General features: G+C 37.2%; 1 protein-coding gene across 1 annotated transcript in view; it reads left to right on the forward strand.

The window, feature by feature from the left end:
• Nucleotides 1-18,155, forward strand: part of LOC109678662 (centrosomal protein of 295 kDa-like) — a 381,166-nt gene that overhangs the window by 362,333 nt on the left and 678 nt on the right. The window contains exons 6-10 of the mRNA XM_074056420.1: nt 2,453-2,548; nt 11,423-11,606; nt 11,827-11,934; nt 17,108-17,241; nt 17,905-18,002. Of these exons, the coding sequence (XP_073912521.1) occupies nt 2,534-2,548; nt 11,423-11,606; nt 11,827-11,934; nt 17,108-17,241; nt 17,905-18,002 (539 nt within the window). The 5' untranslated portion in view covers nt 2,453-2,533. The remainder of the gene's footprint in view (nt 1-2,452; nt 2,549-11,422; nt 11,607-11,826; nt 11,935-17,107; nt 17,242-17,904; nt 18,003-18,155) is intronic.

An 18,155-nucleotide genomic window follows, 5' to 3' on the forward strand; every position in this document is an offset into this window, starting at 1 on the left:
ATGGCAATTTTTTTTTCTGTTTTGTGAATATCACTGTGGACCTGTGGATTTTTACTTATTCAGTATTACATAGTCATTATAATAGTTATTATAATAGTCATTATTCTTTTTCTTTCTGATGTTATAGTGTCTGAAATTTTGTTAGTAGGAGACTTTCCAGGCTGGCTCTGTGTCCTCCTTCCTGTTTGAGCACTTCTTTACTATGAGCTTACCGGATTTTACTTACTGGTGTTTACACCAGTAAACTTACTGGTGTTTACAAGGAGCCCTGGTTCTTCTTAGAGGAGAAATAGATCTGGGTTGTATTCATATTTGACTTAAAAAACATTATTTTAGAAAGGGGTCCATCATCCATGCCTATAAAGGTGTTAGGGAAAGCAGTGTCTTCTATATAATTTCAGTTGGATGTGAATATATGGTGTGGCAGGGAAGTAAAGGATTTTGGTCTAGGAAAGACTGGATTATAAAATATTTTAGGGACCAAGGAGGTGTACCCTAGAAGTACCTTATGTCATATATTCAGGAGATCGGTATATCTGTACCACTGTTCCTCCAAGCATATAAAAATAGGAATGCTGAGAAACCTGGGGAAATGAATCTGAACTTTTTAGTCTTCACAAATGAAGAAAATCTTCAAGCAATCCAAGAAAATAACACTATTTTATAGACTAAAATCTTACGAGAGAACTGTTCCCATGGTGGAGAGAATGGGCACTAACTGTGTATGTATTATTTTAGTTGTATCTCATTAAATCACCACAATAGCTTTGCATGGTAGAAATTATCCCATGTCACAGGTGAGGAAAATTGAAAATCAAGTGTTAACCTGATCACAGTCCTTAATGTGAGAGAACCAGAGTTTATCTGGTGTTTACAAGTGTTTTCTCATACATTATTTGATAGCTTCAGTAGCTGTCTCAATGGCCATAAGTTATAGGGATTGCTGTGAACCTACTTTACTTGAGAAGACAAGGAACAGAGAGGTTACAGAACTCTGCTGTAGTCTCGTGCAGAAGGGACTCAGCTGAAGTATTAGCATTCCTTCGTGAACATTGTTCTCATTGTGTTGTGTACAAAACGTCACTGATACAACTGATTATCAGAACCATTTGAGCTCCTTGAAGGCAGGGGCCATTATTTTACTTTTCAATATCATTTACCATTTTAACACACAGTAGACACTTAAGAAACTTCTTATTAGTTCACTTGATTTAGTTAGGTACTAGTACATAATAAACTGTGGTCGATGACCAAATGCACTCTTACAGGAAAGGGGAGAAGTAGTTTACTTCATCTTTTTTGAGAGTTGTTCTGTTCTGGAATTGGTGCTCTTAAGTATAGCTTAAATTGCATCATTAAACATTGAGAAGTGAGACCAATCTGAATTACAGTGGAATTTTTGTGATTAGACATGGAAAGGGTCCTGATAGTGTGGGCCTTTTTTAAAAAAATTAATGTAGCGAGGTGCTTATAATTGATTTGACATGTCCTATAAACACTTTTTTATTGGGAAGATTTAAAATTAAGTACTTGCTGGGCTTGGGAACTCTTGCCTGTAATTCTAGCTTCTGGGGAGGCATCGATCCAGAGGATCACAATTTGAGGCCAGCCTGGGCAAAAAGTTATTGAGACCCCATCTCAATCAGTAAGCTGGTAATAGTGGTGTGTGTCTGTAGTCACAGCTTCTTGGGAGGTAATAAGTAGGAGGATTGTTGTCTGAGGCTGGCCATGGGCAATGAAAGAGAGACTGTATAAGAAATATCTCAAGGCTGGAGATGTAGTTCAGTGGAAGAGCACCTGTCTAGCAAAGGACAAGGTTCTGGACTCAATCATTTTTGCTAGGGGAGAAAACTAGCAAAAATGAATTGTTTCTTTAAATAAAGTTGAAGTGAGCTTCTGAAGTAAAAGATACTGATTGTATTAAAGATACCTAGAAGATGTTTTAAAGTACTAGAGATCTGATACTTTCATTAAAATTTGAAATAACTTAACTATGGAAAAAGAGATGTCTTTTACTGTGAGCAGACTTTTCACTTACTTGAATGAGGTTAACTCACTGTCTTAGTCCATATTCTGCTGCTAATGATGCAATGCCACTGACTAGGTAAATAGTAAAGAGAAGAGACATTGTGGTTCAGGTTTTGAGGGGCTGCATTTGGTGATGGCTTTCTTGCCGGCAGAGTTCCAGGTTGTTGGAGGACTAACATGGCCATAAACAAGAAGTGTGCCAAACTGCCTTGTATAGTGGACTCATTCTGGGGTAACTCACTGACCCCACTCATGAGAGGAGACCCCTGATCACCTCCCAGCGGCCACCAACTCTACTTCTTAATACCTCCTAATGAGGACCTACCAAGCACTGATTAAAATACTTTTTTTTCCATTGGATCCAACTTTAAGTAAAAATGCTTTTAACCTAAGCATCTATTTTTTTTATGTTCCATTTTTCCAGAACATTGAAGTGAAAAGAATTTCTTCAGTGAAAACCAATAGCTCTACTTACCATCATATTTCCACTTTTGTGAACAGACAGATGGACACAAAGCAGGTGATTGACTTACTGTTTTCTTCATACCTTTACTTTATTACTTCTTTGATCACTGAATTGATTTATATTGTCGTTCTGTGTCTGTTGTTGCCAAATTTTACAATCTGAACAGTCCCACTAACCATCCTAGGTTGACAAGTATAAAAAACCTCTTTAAACATGCTTTGGCTTTTCATGTCAGGTGTGTTATGGTCTTACATAAATGGAAGAAAGCAGATGATTATTTAGATTGCTATCTATTAAAATAGATTTTCTTACCATGCATTAGAGTTTGTCTTCATACACAAACATATACACATACTTTTCAAAACATCATTTTTAACAGACACATAATATTTCATCATTCTAATTGTCTTTTTGCTTATTTAAATACTCTAAATGTAATAGTTTTGTACATTTATATCTGCATCTAGTTGTATGTTAAGAGTAGGTTCCTAGAAGAGAAATCTGTGGTTCCAAACTGTAACATTTGATACAGATCAAAAAATTGCCTTTTAAAAAGTATCAGCAATACATGAGAATGGCTGCATAGAATTATGGATTAAAAATTATTGCCATCTTAAAAGTGACAAATGATACATTCTTATTATAATTGTTATGTCTTTGTAAACAGTGGATTTGAATATTTTTCATGTTGTATATATTCGGCTACTAGAAAAGTAACTTATCAGCATAGCATTTGCATTTAGAAAGCAATAAATAGGGGTGAGGGTCATTGCTCAAGTGTTAGAGCACTTGCCAGAGTGCAACAATTACATATTTTGGTTGACTGCTGAATAGCAGTTAATACTTAAGATGAGTATCATCATCATAGAATGAGCTTATAAGGTTCAAGACTAAATCTGAGATTTATTTAAAATTGTACAATATTATTATGATTTCAATATCATTATAATACAAGAAAAACCTATTTTGGGTAGTGTATTTTTGCAATATTAGATAGATGCTGCCTTTTAGCTGAGACTAATGAAGAAAGACTTTTCACCCATCTCTGTCAGTATAGGCTACTGCTGGTATTGCATTAGTCTTTAATCTTTTCTTTTGATAGCAGCTAGAAGACCTTTGTCCCCTTCAGTCTTTGGATCAGTAGTTGTAAAGTAGTCCCACAAACTAGAGCTTCATGCAGTCATGAAGGAAGTTGCTTTCTGAATATTCTCAAGAACACATATATGATTTTACAAAGTTTATCCTGGTATTTTACTTGTTGCTTTACACAATCACTTAGGTAAAAAAATCTATCCTTAAACCTTGAATTTAAAATGTGACAACAGGCAATATGCTGACTTCCAAGATAAAATTATCTTTGAATTTTAATATGCATCTCAGCTTATGTCACAATAATTTTGCATCTTCCTGGGAGTAGAATTTTATGATCTTATAGCAAGTGTGATATAAAAATAATTTCATTCTTGGCTTGCATGTTTGGATAGATTGTAAATGAACTACTTTGGCTTATTCAGCCTTCCTAGCATGTAAGAGTTGATATTGTGGCTTTGAGGTTTTTTGAATATCCTGTGAAAGAAATTCCAAGATCTCTTGCCTGTCAATACATTTGCCTTTGCTAAAGAAGGACAGTGAAAGTGGCCTGCTGTAGTCTACCATCACTTCCCGTTTGTGCACTGCAGAATACAACTCATGCACTTTGTCAGAGCATGTTTTCAAAAAAATTCTTTTGATGGGGGAAGTGTTAAGTTACTAGGGCTTGAACTCAGGGCCTGTGCTTGTTAGACGGGTGCTCTACCACTTGCACCATGCCTCCAGCCTTTTTTGCTTTCGTTATTTTTCAGATGGGGTCTTGTATTTGGAACCTTGATCCTCCTACCTACAGCTCCCACAAAGTTAGTTAGTACTAACTTTTTACCGAGGCTGACCTTGAATGGTGATGCTCCTTGTCTCTGCCTCTTCAGTATCTGGAATTACAGGCATGAGCCACTGTACCTGGCCCCTGACATACTCTTTTTGACTGACATTCATAGTTTTTGCAAATTTCACATCTTTCACCTTCAACTATTAAAAATGAAATTTTCATTATTTCAACCAGATTTTTGTTTAAATTTCAATTATATTAGCACAAGTTCTACAAGGGTTTTTCTCCATAAAGCATTCTTGTAAAGTCTTGTTTTCAAATTTGGTAACTGAGAACAAACTTTGTTTACAGACCTTGATTTCTATTTTTTTCCCTTGTGGTGCTGTTGATCAAACCTAGAGCCTTGTGAGTGCTAGGCAAGTGCTGTGTTCCTGAGCAACTCCAGCCCCACTATTTTTTTTTTTTTTTTTGTTTCATATACAAATTTTCAAGTAAGTTAATTTTATTTTTTTTTTCATTTTTCTTTTATTATTCATATGTGCATACAAGGCTTGGTTTATTTCTCCCCCCTGCCCCCACCCCCTCCCTTACCACCCACTCCACCCCCTCCCGCTCCCCCCCTCAATACCCAGCAGGAACTATTTTGCCCTTATCTCTAATTTTGTTGTAGAGAGAGTATAAGCAATAATAGGAAGGAACAAGGGGTTTTGCTGGTTGAGATAAGGATAGCTATACAGGGCATTGACTCACATTGATTTCCTGTGCGTGGGTGTTACCTTCTAGGTTAATTCTTTTTAATCTAACCTTTTCTCTAGTTCCTGGTCTCCTTTTCCTATTGGCCTCAGTTGCTTTAAGGTATCTGCTTTAGTTTCTCTGCATTAAGGGCAACAAATGCTAGCTAGTTTTTTAGGTGTCTTACCTATCCTCACCCCTCCCTTGTGTGCTCTCGCTTTTATCATGTGCTCATAGTCCAATCCCCTTGTTGTGTTTGCCCTTGATCTAATGTCCACATATGAGGGAGAACATACGATTTTTGGTCTTTTGAGCCAGGCTAACCTCACTCAGAATGATGTTCTCCAATTCCATCCATTTACCAGCGAATGATAGCATTTCGTTCTTCTTCATGGCTGCATAAAATTCCATTGTGTATAGATACCACATTTTCTTAATCCATTCGTCAGTGCTGGGGCATCTTGGCTGTTTCCATAACTTGGCTATTGTGAATAGTGCCGCAATAAACATGGATGTGCAGGTGCCTCTGGAGTAACAGTCTTTTGGGTATATCCCCAAGAGTGGTATTGCTGGATCAAATGGTAGATCGATGTCCAGCTTTTTAAGTAGCCTCCAAATTTTTTTCCAGAGTGGTTGTACTAGTCTACATTCCCACCAACAGTGTAAGAGGGTTCCTTTTTCCCCGCATCCTCGCCAACACCTGTTGTTGGTGGTGTTGCTGATGATGGCTATTCTAACAGGGGTGAGGTGGAATCTTAGTGTGGTTTTAATTTGCATTTCCTTTATTGCTAGAGATGGTGAGCATTTTTTCATGTGTTTTCTGGCCATTTGAATTTCTTCTTTTGAGAAAGTTCTGTTTAGTTCACATGCCCATTTCTTTATTGGTTCATTAGTTTTGGGAGAATTTAGTTTTTTAAGTTCCCTGTATATTCTGGTTATCAGTCCTTTGTCTGATGTATAATTGGCAAATATTTTCTCCCACTCTGTGGGTGTTCTCTTCAGTTTAGAGACCATTTCTTTTGATGAACAGAAGCTTTTTAGTTTTATGAGGTCCCATTTATCTATGCTATCTCTTAGTTGCTGTGCTGCTGGGGTTTCATTGAGAAAGTTCTTACCTATACCTACTAACTCCAGAGTATTTCCTACTCTTTCTTGTATCAACTTAAGAGTTTGGGGTCTGATATTAAGATCCTTGATCCATTTTGAGTTAATCTTGGTATAGGGTGATATACATGGATCTAGTTTCAGTTTTTTGCAGACTGCTAACCAGTTTTCCCAGCAGTTTTTGTTGAAGAGGCTGCTATTTCTCCATCGTATATTTTTAGCTCCTTTGTCAAAGATAAGTTGCTTATAGTTGTGTGGCTTCATATCTGGATCCTCTATTCTGTTCCACTGGTCTTCATGTCTGTTTTTGTGCCAGTACCATGCTGTTTTTATTATTATTGCTTTGTAATATAGTTTGAAGTCAGGTATTGTGATACCTCCTGCATTGTTCTTTTGACTGAGTATTGCCTTGGCTATTCGTGGCCTCTTGTGTTTCCATATAAATTTAACAGTAGATTTTTCAATCTCTTTGATGAATGTAATTGGAATTTTGATGGGAATTGCATTAAACATGTAGATTACTTTTGGGAGTATAGACATTTTTACTATGTTGATTCTACCAATCCATGAGCATGGGAGATCTCTCCACTTTCTATAGTCTTCCTCAATCTCTTTCTTCACAAGTGTATAGTTTTCCTTGTAGAGGTCTTTCACATCTTTTGTTAGGTTTACACCTAGGTATTTGATTTTTTTTGAGGCTATTGTAAATGGAATTGTTTTCATACATTCTTTTTCCGTTTGCTCATTGTTAGTGTATAGAAATGCTAATGATTTTTCTATGTTGATTTTATATCCTGCTACCTTGCTATAGCTATTGATGATGTCTAGAAGCTTCTGAGTAGAGTTTTTTGGGTCTTTAAGGTATAGGATCATGTCGTCTGCAAATAGGGATATTTTGACAGTTTCTTTACCTATTTGTATTCCTTTTATTCCTTCTTCTTGCCTAATTGCTCTGGCTAGGAATTCCAGTACTATGTTGAATAGGAGTGGAGATAGTGGGCATCCTTGTCTGGTTCCTGATTTTAGAGGGAATGGTTTTAATTTTTCTCCGTTAAGTATAATGCTGGCTGTAGGTTTGTCATATATAGCTTTTATAATGTTGAGGAACTTTCCTTCTATTCCTAGTTTTCTTAGAGCTTTTATCATGAAATGATGTTGGATCTTATCAAAGGCTTTTTCTGCATCTATTGAGATGATCAAGTGGTTTTTGTCTTTGCTTCTGTTAATGTGGTTTATTACGTTTATTGATTTTCGTATGTTGAACCACCCCTGCATCCCTGGGATGAAGCCTACCTGGTCGTGGTGAATAATCTTTTTGATGTGTTGCTGAATTCGATTTGCCATTATTTTGTTGAGGATTTTTGCATCAATGTTCATTAAGGAGATTGGCCTATAGTTCTCCTTTTTGGAGGTGTCTTTGCCTGGTTTTGGGATAAGTGTAATACTGGCTTCATAAAATGTGTTTGGCAGTTTTCCTTCCCTTTCTATTTCATGGAACAGTTTAAGGAGGGTTGGTATCAGTTCTTCTTTAAAGGTCTGATAGAATTCAGCAGAGAATCCATCAGGTCCTGGACTTTTCTTTTTGGGGAGACTCTTGATTGCTGCTTCAATTTCATTTTGTGTTATAGGTCTATTCAGGTGATTAATTTCCTCTTGGTTCAGTTTTGGATGATCATATGTATCTAGAAATCTGTCCATTTCTTTTAGATTTTCAAATTTATTTGAATATAGGTTCTCAAAGTAGTCTCTGATGATTTCCTGGATTTCCATGGTGTTTGTTGTTATCTCCCCTTTTGCATCAGCCCCACTATTTTGTAATGCTTTATTTTCTTCATATTTGTATATACTTTGTTATTTCCAAATTGGACATACTTATCCATTTTGTATGTTATTTCAAAGTTTATCCTCTTAAATTTTTGGTTTATCGAAATTGATACTCTGCTTTCAATTAATTCTTAAGAGAGGTGAAGAATTCCTTAAAAACTTTTTTCTTGAAAACTTCATGGACTGAGTGGAATGAAATATTGTTCTTAAAGGTTATTTTGTTTAATGTTATGCATGTTAATACACTAATTCTATGGAGATTATAATTTTATTTACTCTAACCTTTTTCTGTTTGCCTAGTGTTACTTAGATTTGCATAAATATTTATTGGCTCAAAACAGAATATTTTTGATGAATCTATTTGTCTAGTGCACTCTTGCTTATCAGCCGTTAGTCTCTTTATCTAATCTATCTCACTATTTGAGTTTTAATTTTATATACAGTGTTCATGGCTTTTGTGGTCATTTCTTACTGTTTCAGTTGACTCATAGAATTTCAGCATACAGAGTATGAAAAAACTTCCACTCGTAGTTACATTTAAAATGTTGCCTATATTTGAAAGTAAATGTTTAGGTAATGAGAAAAAATCCTGGTTATATTATTGTCATGTTAAGAGGTGAAGACTTGCATAAAGGTGTGGTCATTGGTTATGCATAAGTCTAGCCATTACCATTTCTGTTAAAGTAGGTGTTCTGGTGCTCCTCAGGTGAAGACACGTGGCCGGCGTTGGCTAGAAACCAAAATCAAATCTGTGCACTCTAAATTACTTACACAGCCTTAGATGGTTGTGGGTGTTTACCTATCAGTATTGTCATTTTAATGGTGTTTCTTTACTTTAAAAGTATGGAAGGTTGGGTGCTGGTAGCCCACACTAGTAATCCTAGCTACTCAGATGGCAGTGATCAGGAGGATCATGGTTCAAAGCCAGCCCAGACAAATTGTTCTCCAGACTCTTATGTTAAAAATAGCCAACACACAAAAAAAGGGCTGGCTGAGTGGCTCAAGTGGTAAAGAGCCTACCTAATAAGCATAAGGCCCTGAGTTCAAACTCCAGTACCACAAAAAAAAAAAAAAAAAACATGGAGGAATGTGTTTGGATGAACAAAGCCTAATCTAGTTTGAAGTGAATTTATAAGACTTTATACTAGCAGTTTGATCCTATGTATGTGTATAAGCTGATGATAATTGTGGGCATTTATTAATAGAATGCTTATTTTTTTAATTTTAAATGAATAGAAAGCACGCTTTTAAAGTTATTTTGTTTTTCAGTTAATTTTTTGTTTCACACTTAAAAAAAATTATCTAAAATGTTATTGACTGCTAGCCAGATGCTCATTTGGCTGCTGAAGAAGAAGCTAAACGATTAGAAGAACGACAAAAACAGGCAGCACGGGAGAGAATGGAGCAGTTTGAAAAGGCACATGAATGGGGTTTCCAAGCATTGAAAAAGATCCATTTGGCCCAAGTAAGAACTTCTGTGACTGTTACTGATGGCATTACAGAAGTGGGTGGTGCTGGGCTCAAAGCAAGGTGGCATGAAGGGTGTTACATACACTCTCTGACTCATGTGACTTCAGGTTTAGTTAGGTTAAGTTATTCTCACAGTGTATCACTAAATCTAAAAATTTTCCTGGTTTTTAAGTTTATTTAATCCAGAAAGAGCCTGAGAAGATTAATCCCTTTTCTAATGTAATTATTTGGGCTTCATTTGTGCTCTGTAATTTTGAGGATTAGATTCATTGCATATCTATTGAGCAAAGCAGAGTATTGATTCAAAGGTAAAGTGATGATCCTTGCTGTCATGGAGCTTTGAGAAAGTGAGTGTTGTCAACCTAAAAATGTGGATACTTTTAGCTTCACTTCTGTCCTGCTGATTGTTCAGTCAGTAAGCATTATAACAGCATAAAACAATTCATCTTGTTGGAAGTATACTTTTATTTTCTCAATTTGCTAATGCATTTGGGAATTTTAAACACCCACCTTAGTGAGGAGTCTTTAGGTACTTCTATGGAAATTAAACTCTTAGCTCATAAAAGTTTATTTATACTATTTGAACTAAATTAAGACTGTTTCCCTTAAGTTTTTGGCTTCTATAAATTGGAAGTAAGTTTGTGACAAAAATAACTGAATGTCTAAATTACTAGTCATTCTCCTCATCTAAGGCTAACACCTATAGAAAAAATACACATGAGAAAAAATCATAAAATAAACCCATTCATCATAAAAACAGCAGTATTGTAGGCTCCAGCTTGCATGGATTTGCCTCTCTTCATTACTTGCTGTTTGATCTCAGATAAGTGACTTAGCCTCTGTGAGCAATGTTTCATCTTTGTTTGATGAGGATTAACTGAGTTTCATAAAGCATTTAGAAATGTGTGTAGAATTTCACAAGTTCACAGTGAATGTTAGTGGTACTAGTCATGGTTACTGCAAGTAATACTGGCAGGGTACCACACCACAGTTCCCACGAGCCAGAAGAGTATGCAGGCTCTTCTACCTTCTTACAGAATTAATGCTCCTTACATAAGAGTTATCCAGAACTGTAATCTCAGTGCTAATAGACGGTCTCCCTTTCCTATCTGAGCCATGTTGCTGTAGACCTTGTTGTGGTCTGGCACCTGTTTCCTGCTGGGTCTGCTGTGACTAGTGGGTGGCCTCTATCTGCCTCTCCAGTTACATATTTCTCTTTAATCCCCTTGCCCTCCATGCTCTAGCCCTTGCTCTAGTGTGTGCTTTGAGCATCACATGCCTTCATCTCCACACCTTGTGTACCGTTGTTTTCTTGTTATTTCAACTACTCCTATACCCACTTTTATCCGACTAAATTCTCATCCCATCACTGAGCAGTTTCTCTTGCTCTTCTTTACCCTTCACCACCAAAATTCAGTTAGATAACTCACTAAAACTCTGCTTAAACTTTCATATTAGGCATACTGTAAGCTTAAAGAGATAGACAGGTCCCTTTTAATTAATGAGAGTCACAATAGTGACTCTCAGTTAATCCACAGTCACTCTGATCTCAGTGCTTACCTGACACATATATATCAGGAGCCATGGAAACTTAAATAGAAAGTAACTTCATGACTTCCCTCAGAAGTCAGACACTTTTGTAACTTTATTGCCTAACCAGTACCATTCTCTTTTGCTACTAACATAATGCTACTTCTTTGTTGGTCTCATAGGGTTGAGATTTTTTTTCCCCGAGAATTTATTGCAGTATCTGGTATTCAGCAAATGTTTGTTGAGTGGATAAATTAATTAAATGTAATGTGTTTTGGTGCAGAACAAGTGGGAGGGCAGGGGAAGGAAGCCTAAGCCCTGCTCCTCATGGTCTCCCCACTTTCCCTCCCTGGTTAGTAATACTAGCCAAAGTTCGATTCCTCTGTCATTAATCTCTATTCTTGAAGAATCAAGAGAAGCTAATGAAAGAACTCAAACAGCTGCAACAAGAGGACCTGGCACATAAAAGACAGACTGTAGCACAAATGCCACCACAACTAGTTGAACTTCCATACAAACGAAGTGAAATAAAAGATGACAGGCAGAGAGAGCTAGAATTTGCCTTTGAAGATATGTACAATGCAGACAGAAGTAAGATATTTTCCATAGATTTTCAGCAGTGCTTTTAAATGTTTTAATGGGAAAATATATATGTAATGATGAAGCAGTTTTTATTTTTGAATAAGCTCTCAATTTGAAAGAGACCCTTATATTTAAGTGTTCAAATTACAATAGCCTTCAGATTTTTATGAGTGATCAAACTCTTTAGTCATGTTGAGATAGAAGCATGTCTTTATATTTCTTTTTTGAGAGGTGAAAGGAAATCTGATTTTGCACCTTGAACCAGAGCCTTTGCCCACTGTGACTGACCAGATCCAAGATGAAGACCTGGACCTTTCAATGGAACAAGAAAATAAAGGTAAACCTGAGGACCTTCAAGTGACAGATTCTGAAGTAATCTGTCCTGATGAAACAGTAAAAAGCTCCTTCAAAGCTGAATATTACAGTATTTCACAGAAAAACAAATGTCGATCATCAGTCAGCAGGAAAATCTATTCTAGTTTAAGTACAAACAGTGACTGATACAAATGGGAATGGTGACAGGAAGAAAGGACATTTTTATACATACAGGAGGAGAGCTATTGTACTCATGTACATGAAATATGCAAAGTATTAGGTTAAGTTAGATACTCAATTATGAATTCGTTTGAAGGGTTGGCATTTTTAGAACAGAAATCCTACTGTGTTTAATTTACTGCTTTGTTCTTTCTGTATAGTGTTGCATAACGCAAACTTTGGTCTCCTAATATTCATGTCTGACTCTGGCATCCTGAACTTTTCCACTCAGCTGTCCTGTAAGTACTTAAAACTCAGCATCCAGCCATACATTTATCATCATTTCTTGCTTACTGAAACTTCTTCCTATCTTCCTTATCTTAGTGAATAATGGCACCACAGTCTGTGGTTACCCAAGCCAGACACTTGCCTTCCTCACCTTAAAGACCAAGTCCTCTTCATTGAATTGACCTCTGTATATTCCCCCACCACCACGTGTCTATGGGTACTGCCTTTATTTAAAACCACTCAGACTTCTTATCATCTGCACGGGACATTGTGAATGTAGCCCTGTAGGGTTCCAACTTTAAGTCTTGTATTAGAATCCTCAAGTAGGGGCTCTAAGCTTTATCTGCCTTTTGCTATGCCCCCATTGCTGTCCAAACAAGTATAGGTTACTGTGTTTTGAGTTTTACATAGACTCAGTTTAAGATCGTTTCCGTGCTCACTCACCTTTCTTCCAGGGTTCCCACTTAAACTTAATTTATGCCTTCTGCAGAGTCTTAATTTCTTGCTAGATCAGTAGTGTCTTTAAGAAGATATTTTTACCATTCATCATCTTTCTTTGTTTCTTTCATGGGAGGTATCATTCAGATCTCTGTAGTTTGTCAGAATTGTAGGTCTGGCATAACCTAAGGGAATGGTTGTTCTTCACCTCCTGCTTGATCGCACATAGGATTGCTGACTTACTGTTTGCCAGTATCTTTCAAAGTAGGGAAACTGGACGTTGTAGCACACATCCGTAGTCCTAGCTACTCAGAAGGATGAGGCAGTAGGATTGTTTGAGCCCAAGAGTTCAGGGCTAGCCTGGGGAACTTGGTGAGATACATTCTCTTTAAAAGAAAAAACAAAAAACAAAAAAACCTCTAAGAATCCTGTTGTTTACTAAATCCTTATTTTAAAATATTCACAGCTAAAGGCTGGGGATGTTATTCTGGTGGTAGAGCTCTTGTGTAGTATGTGTGAGGCCCTGGGTTTAATCTCCAGTACTGAGAAAAAATATATTGGTAACTAATCTATTTCTTAAAAATGAGTGAGTCACAAACCAACAGTGATTGAAAGAAGCAGGCAGAAAGGATTATCTACATATATGATTGTGAGTTTATATGAAGTTAAAACACAGAACAACAGGTAAGACTAAGGTTATCTTTAGAGTGTATTGATTGGGAAGAAGCAGAAAGAACCTTCAAGGTGCTGAAGTGTTTCACATAAGTGTCTGGATGATGGTGGGGGCAGTCTAACCAATGTTCAGATTTTCAGTTCTTACATCAAGATCTTTAATCCATTTAAACTGATTTTTTTTTTATAGGATGAGAGATAGGTAGGGGTCTAGTTTCAGTCTTCTACATGTGGTTTTTTTTTTTTTCTTTTTTGGCAGCCTTGGGGTTTGAACTCAGAGCCTCATGCTTGCTAGGCAGGCACTCTACCACTTGAGCCACTCCATGCCCAGTCTTCTACATGTGGGTATCCAGTTTGCCCAACACCATTTTTCAAAGAAACTGTCTTTTTTTCCAATGCATGTTTTGGCACTTTTGTCACATCAGGTGGTTGTAGCTATGTGGGCTTATTTCTAAGTCTGCTATTACTTTTTTTTTTCCACCATTGGTACTACTAGACTTTGAACCCAGGGCTTTGAACTTGGCACTCTACCTCTTCAGCTGGGCCTCTAACCTCTATTATTGTTTAGGTTTTTTTTTTTTTTTGCTTTTTGAGACAGTCTCACTATGTAGCCCAAACTGGCCTTGAATTTATTATCCTCCTGCCTCAGCCTCCCAACTGATGAGATTCTAAGTGTGTGCCACCATACCTGGATCTTTTATTTGGGGGAGGGGAGATGGTACTGGGGTTTGAATTCAGGGCTTTGTGCTTCCTAAGTAGGCACTCTAGGCACTTGAGCCACAACCCCAGCCATACCACACCTGGATCTTTACATAACATCTTTATTTCTTAGGAAGGACTTTTGAAAGAAGAATTTCCAAGACCAAAAATAAAAACACATTAATGGCTTTTTAGTGTATTTTATATCTCCCATCAGAGATTTGGTGTTTCTTTATTTGTTAATTTTAAATCTTTAAAGATTTTTTTCCCTTAAATAGGCTATTAAAATATTTTCAGAAGTCACAAAGATCATACCAATAATACTTCCTGCAATTATGTATGAGCAAATGAGAATTGTGAAGATGTAACTCCTCTCTTATTTTGTGTTGTTTTGTAGTTTTATCTTTTGGATTCCTTTAAAGATGTGATTGAGTTTGTGTAGAAATGTTTTGCAAGAAGGTTTTTGAGAGAAGTGGCTTGCAGTCTATGCTTGCATGTTGGATTTCATTCTACATAAAACAGAAAGCCTTATAATAATGTCCTTCGCATGACCTCTTGACATGGTCCTCTTGATTTTCCTACCTTCACTGGTTCCTTCTCCGTGGTTTCCTTTGCTGTTTGTCCACATTTCCATAATCATTTCCTCTGCCCTGAGAGCTAATTCCTCAAATCTGTTTTTTCTTTCATATCAAAACTCCTTCGTTGATCCCTAATGTTACACTTTACATTATCATCTATTTACTGATGTCAAAGTGTGTGTTTCTAGACTTGGCCTCCCCTTTGCATTTAACTTACTTATTTACCTATCTATTTGACATCTTCCTTTGTATATCTAAAATTTGTGCAAAACTGAACTCTTAATATCCCCTCTCACCCTATTTCTGCCTTTTGTATAATCCTTCACAGTTCAGTACCTGGCAGTATTTTAATTCCTTTGCTCAAGCCAAAAAGTTCGTAGTCTTTCTGGTTCTCTCCTTTCATTTCCTAAATGAAACACGATTTACCATCAGTAAATCATGTTGGCCTCATACTCAAAATCTATCCAAATCCTGACTATATCTCACCACTTGCCATCCTAGTTCAAGCCACATTTGTTTCCCATTATCTTGTAGTAGTCTGCTGTCTTCAGCTTTTGCATTTTTCTGCTAGAACCTACTTCACAGAGTGATCCTGTTAAACACAGGTCAGCCCATGGCATTCTTCTGGGTGAAGCCCACCAATGGCTATTTTACTCAGTAAAAAGCAAACTGTTTACAGTGGCTTCAGAGCCTTGTGTGTGTGATCTGTGCACGCGCGCGCACACACACACACACACACACACACACACACACACACTCCCCACACTTCGGCTCTTTCCATCTATCTGATTTCGTTTTTTGCTACACCTCCCTCCCCAATCATTGTACTTTAAATGCCAGCTTCCTCCCTATTCCTAAAACAAACAAACATAGGCTTGTGTAGTCTTTCTAATTGTTCATCCTTTTTTGCTAGAGTTCTCCATGGCTTCCTCCCTCCCCTCCTTCCTTCATATGTTTATTCAACTTTCATGATCCTCCTGCCTCCCGAGTGCAAGGATTACAGTTGCGTTCCATCATGCCAGCCTCCACAACTACAGGTTTGGTTTCATCTATACTTACTTATTGAGATGGTACTGGGATTTGAACTCAGGGCCTCACGCTTACTAAGCAGGCACTCTACCTCTTGAGTCACTTCACCAGCCCTGTTTTGTGTTGGGTATTTTCGAGATAGGTTCTTGAGAACTCTTTGCCCAGGGCTGGCTTTGACACCTCATCCTCCTGATCTCTGCCTCCTGAGTAGCTAGGGTGACAGGTGTAAGCCACTGGCTTCCAGCTTCTGCTTGTAATAAATGATTTCTTTTCAATTGAGAAGTGGGATACTCTGAGCTAGTATTTCTTAGAAGTTTTCTAATCTAGAATGGTGGTATCCAGTAGCCCTTTTCATAACGATAATGTGATGTTCCATATCATATGCCCAGTGTGGTAGCTGCTAACCAGGTGAGCTGTTGAATACTTAGTGTGACTAGTGTAGCTGAAGTACTGAACTTTAAATTTTAATTTGAATTAATGTAAATTTAAACAGTCACATGTGGTATGGGAATGTAGCTTAGTGGTAGAGTGCTTGCCTAGCATGCATGAAGCCCTGGGTTCCATCCCTAGCACCACAGAAAACATAGAAACAAAAAACTTAAATAGTCCTATTTAGCTAATGATGTCTATTAATAATACAGTTCTAGAGTTGCCACAAGCCTGTAGGTAGTCTAAATTCAGTGGCTCCTGTCGCAGAGGAGCTTGCTGTAGCCATTATTGCCTGATTGAGAATAAGGAAGGAATCAGGCTGAGACATTTTTTATTTTGAAAACAAAATCATTCCTCATTAACTCTAATAGAAGTGCTCTTTATAAAACTGCAAATGCATTCCTTTTTCCACTTATTTAGTAAACATTTATGTGTCCGAGACTACACTAAGTACTGCATTTGGCAGGCAACAAAAGACTAGTGCTTTGGCTTCCAGATAGAAATCAAAGTATTACAGAAGGCCTCAATATTTAATTTTTTTAGTCATCATTCATACAAATAAAGAAGTGAGTTTATAGATGTGAACATGGAATTTGGCTGCTCAGTGTTGGTAGCTGGAGGTGGTTCTTTGTGGTGATCACGGTTTTCCCACACTCCCAAAAAACAGAAGTAGTTAATATGCTTATTTCTTCTTTTCTCTCTGCTCCTTTATACTTCTCTCCCTTTTTTCTTTTCCTCTTTTCCCATCTCTTCCTCCTGTCATCCTTTGGCAGTGCTAGCCACACTTCATAGATAATAGATCCACTTGCTGACAAGACCTATTTCTTTTTTAATGTAATGCATATGAAGTTTCTTTTGTATGAGCTTGTTGTTAACAGATCAATAGTATTTTTTATCACCTAGATAATGGAAATAGAAGAGCAAAAGCAAAAGCAGAATTACTGGAACAAATTGAACAACAAAAGTTAAGATTAGAAACTGATTGCTTCAGGGCTCAGCTGGAAGAAGAAAAAAGAAAAAATATTCAACAGACTAAGGTAGGATGCAGGAAATCTCATCCCTATATAAACCATTGCAGGGGGGTCAAGAAATATGGTCATGACAGTCAGAAAATTAAATGCCTTTCTGTTCATTTGACCATTTAATAACCTACATTTGCAACAACCTGTGGATTTTTTCTTTAGTTTCTGTTGAGCGCTAATATAGGTAAGACTGTGATTTGTGGGAAACGTGTATGTTGAGCTTTTGGACTCCGCACTAGTTATATTAGCTGGTCTCACTGAGGTGTTGTATGAGGTAGGGTATTGCTGTGTAGCCCAGCATGGTCTCCATTCTCCATTGTCCTGTGTCAGCCTCCCAAGTGCTGCATTCAGGCATGTGCTACTGTGCTGGACGTTTTTCTGTTTTTTCTTTTATTTAATTAACTTATTTGTAATGTTTAGAGCTGAGCAGACATCACCACTAGATAAGTTTGTTTTTAAGAACACTTGGTGCTTTACTTATTTTTACAGTGCTGGGGATTGAAGCCAGGATCTTGTGCATGCTAGCCAAACACTCTACCACCAGTCTACATTCCTAGTCCCATGTGCCTAATTATAAAGTACAAAGCTACATGAAAATGTATAATTACAGAACATTATATGAGATATTTTAGTACTTGCTTCCAAAGTGTGTCTTGTAATTAGTTTTTTCTTCTTTAGGTTGGCATTGCTCTGGCATCATGCACTGTTATTTCTGATGAAGATGGACATAGGCAGATGATTCGTAACTATCAACAGCAGCTTTTACAACAAAACAGGTATTAGTTTAAGCATAATTTCTGTGTGACAGTGTGCTGTGTCTTCAGGATTTATTATATGGTTTATGTGAGACTCTAGCTGGGAGTCTCCGTATCCCAAGATAGGTTGGGATAGAGATTTCCCCAAGGGCAGTAGGAGTGTTGTTCCCTTTC

This window comes from Castor canadensis, chromosome 15 (assembly GCF_047511655.1).
Source record: "Castor canadensis chromosome 15, mCasCan1.hap1v2, whole genome shotgun sequence".
In the NCBI taxonomy this organism is placed as follows: Eukaryota; Metazoa; Chordata; class Mammalia; order Rodentia; family Castoridae; genus Castor; species Castor canadensis.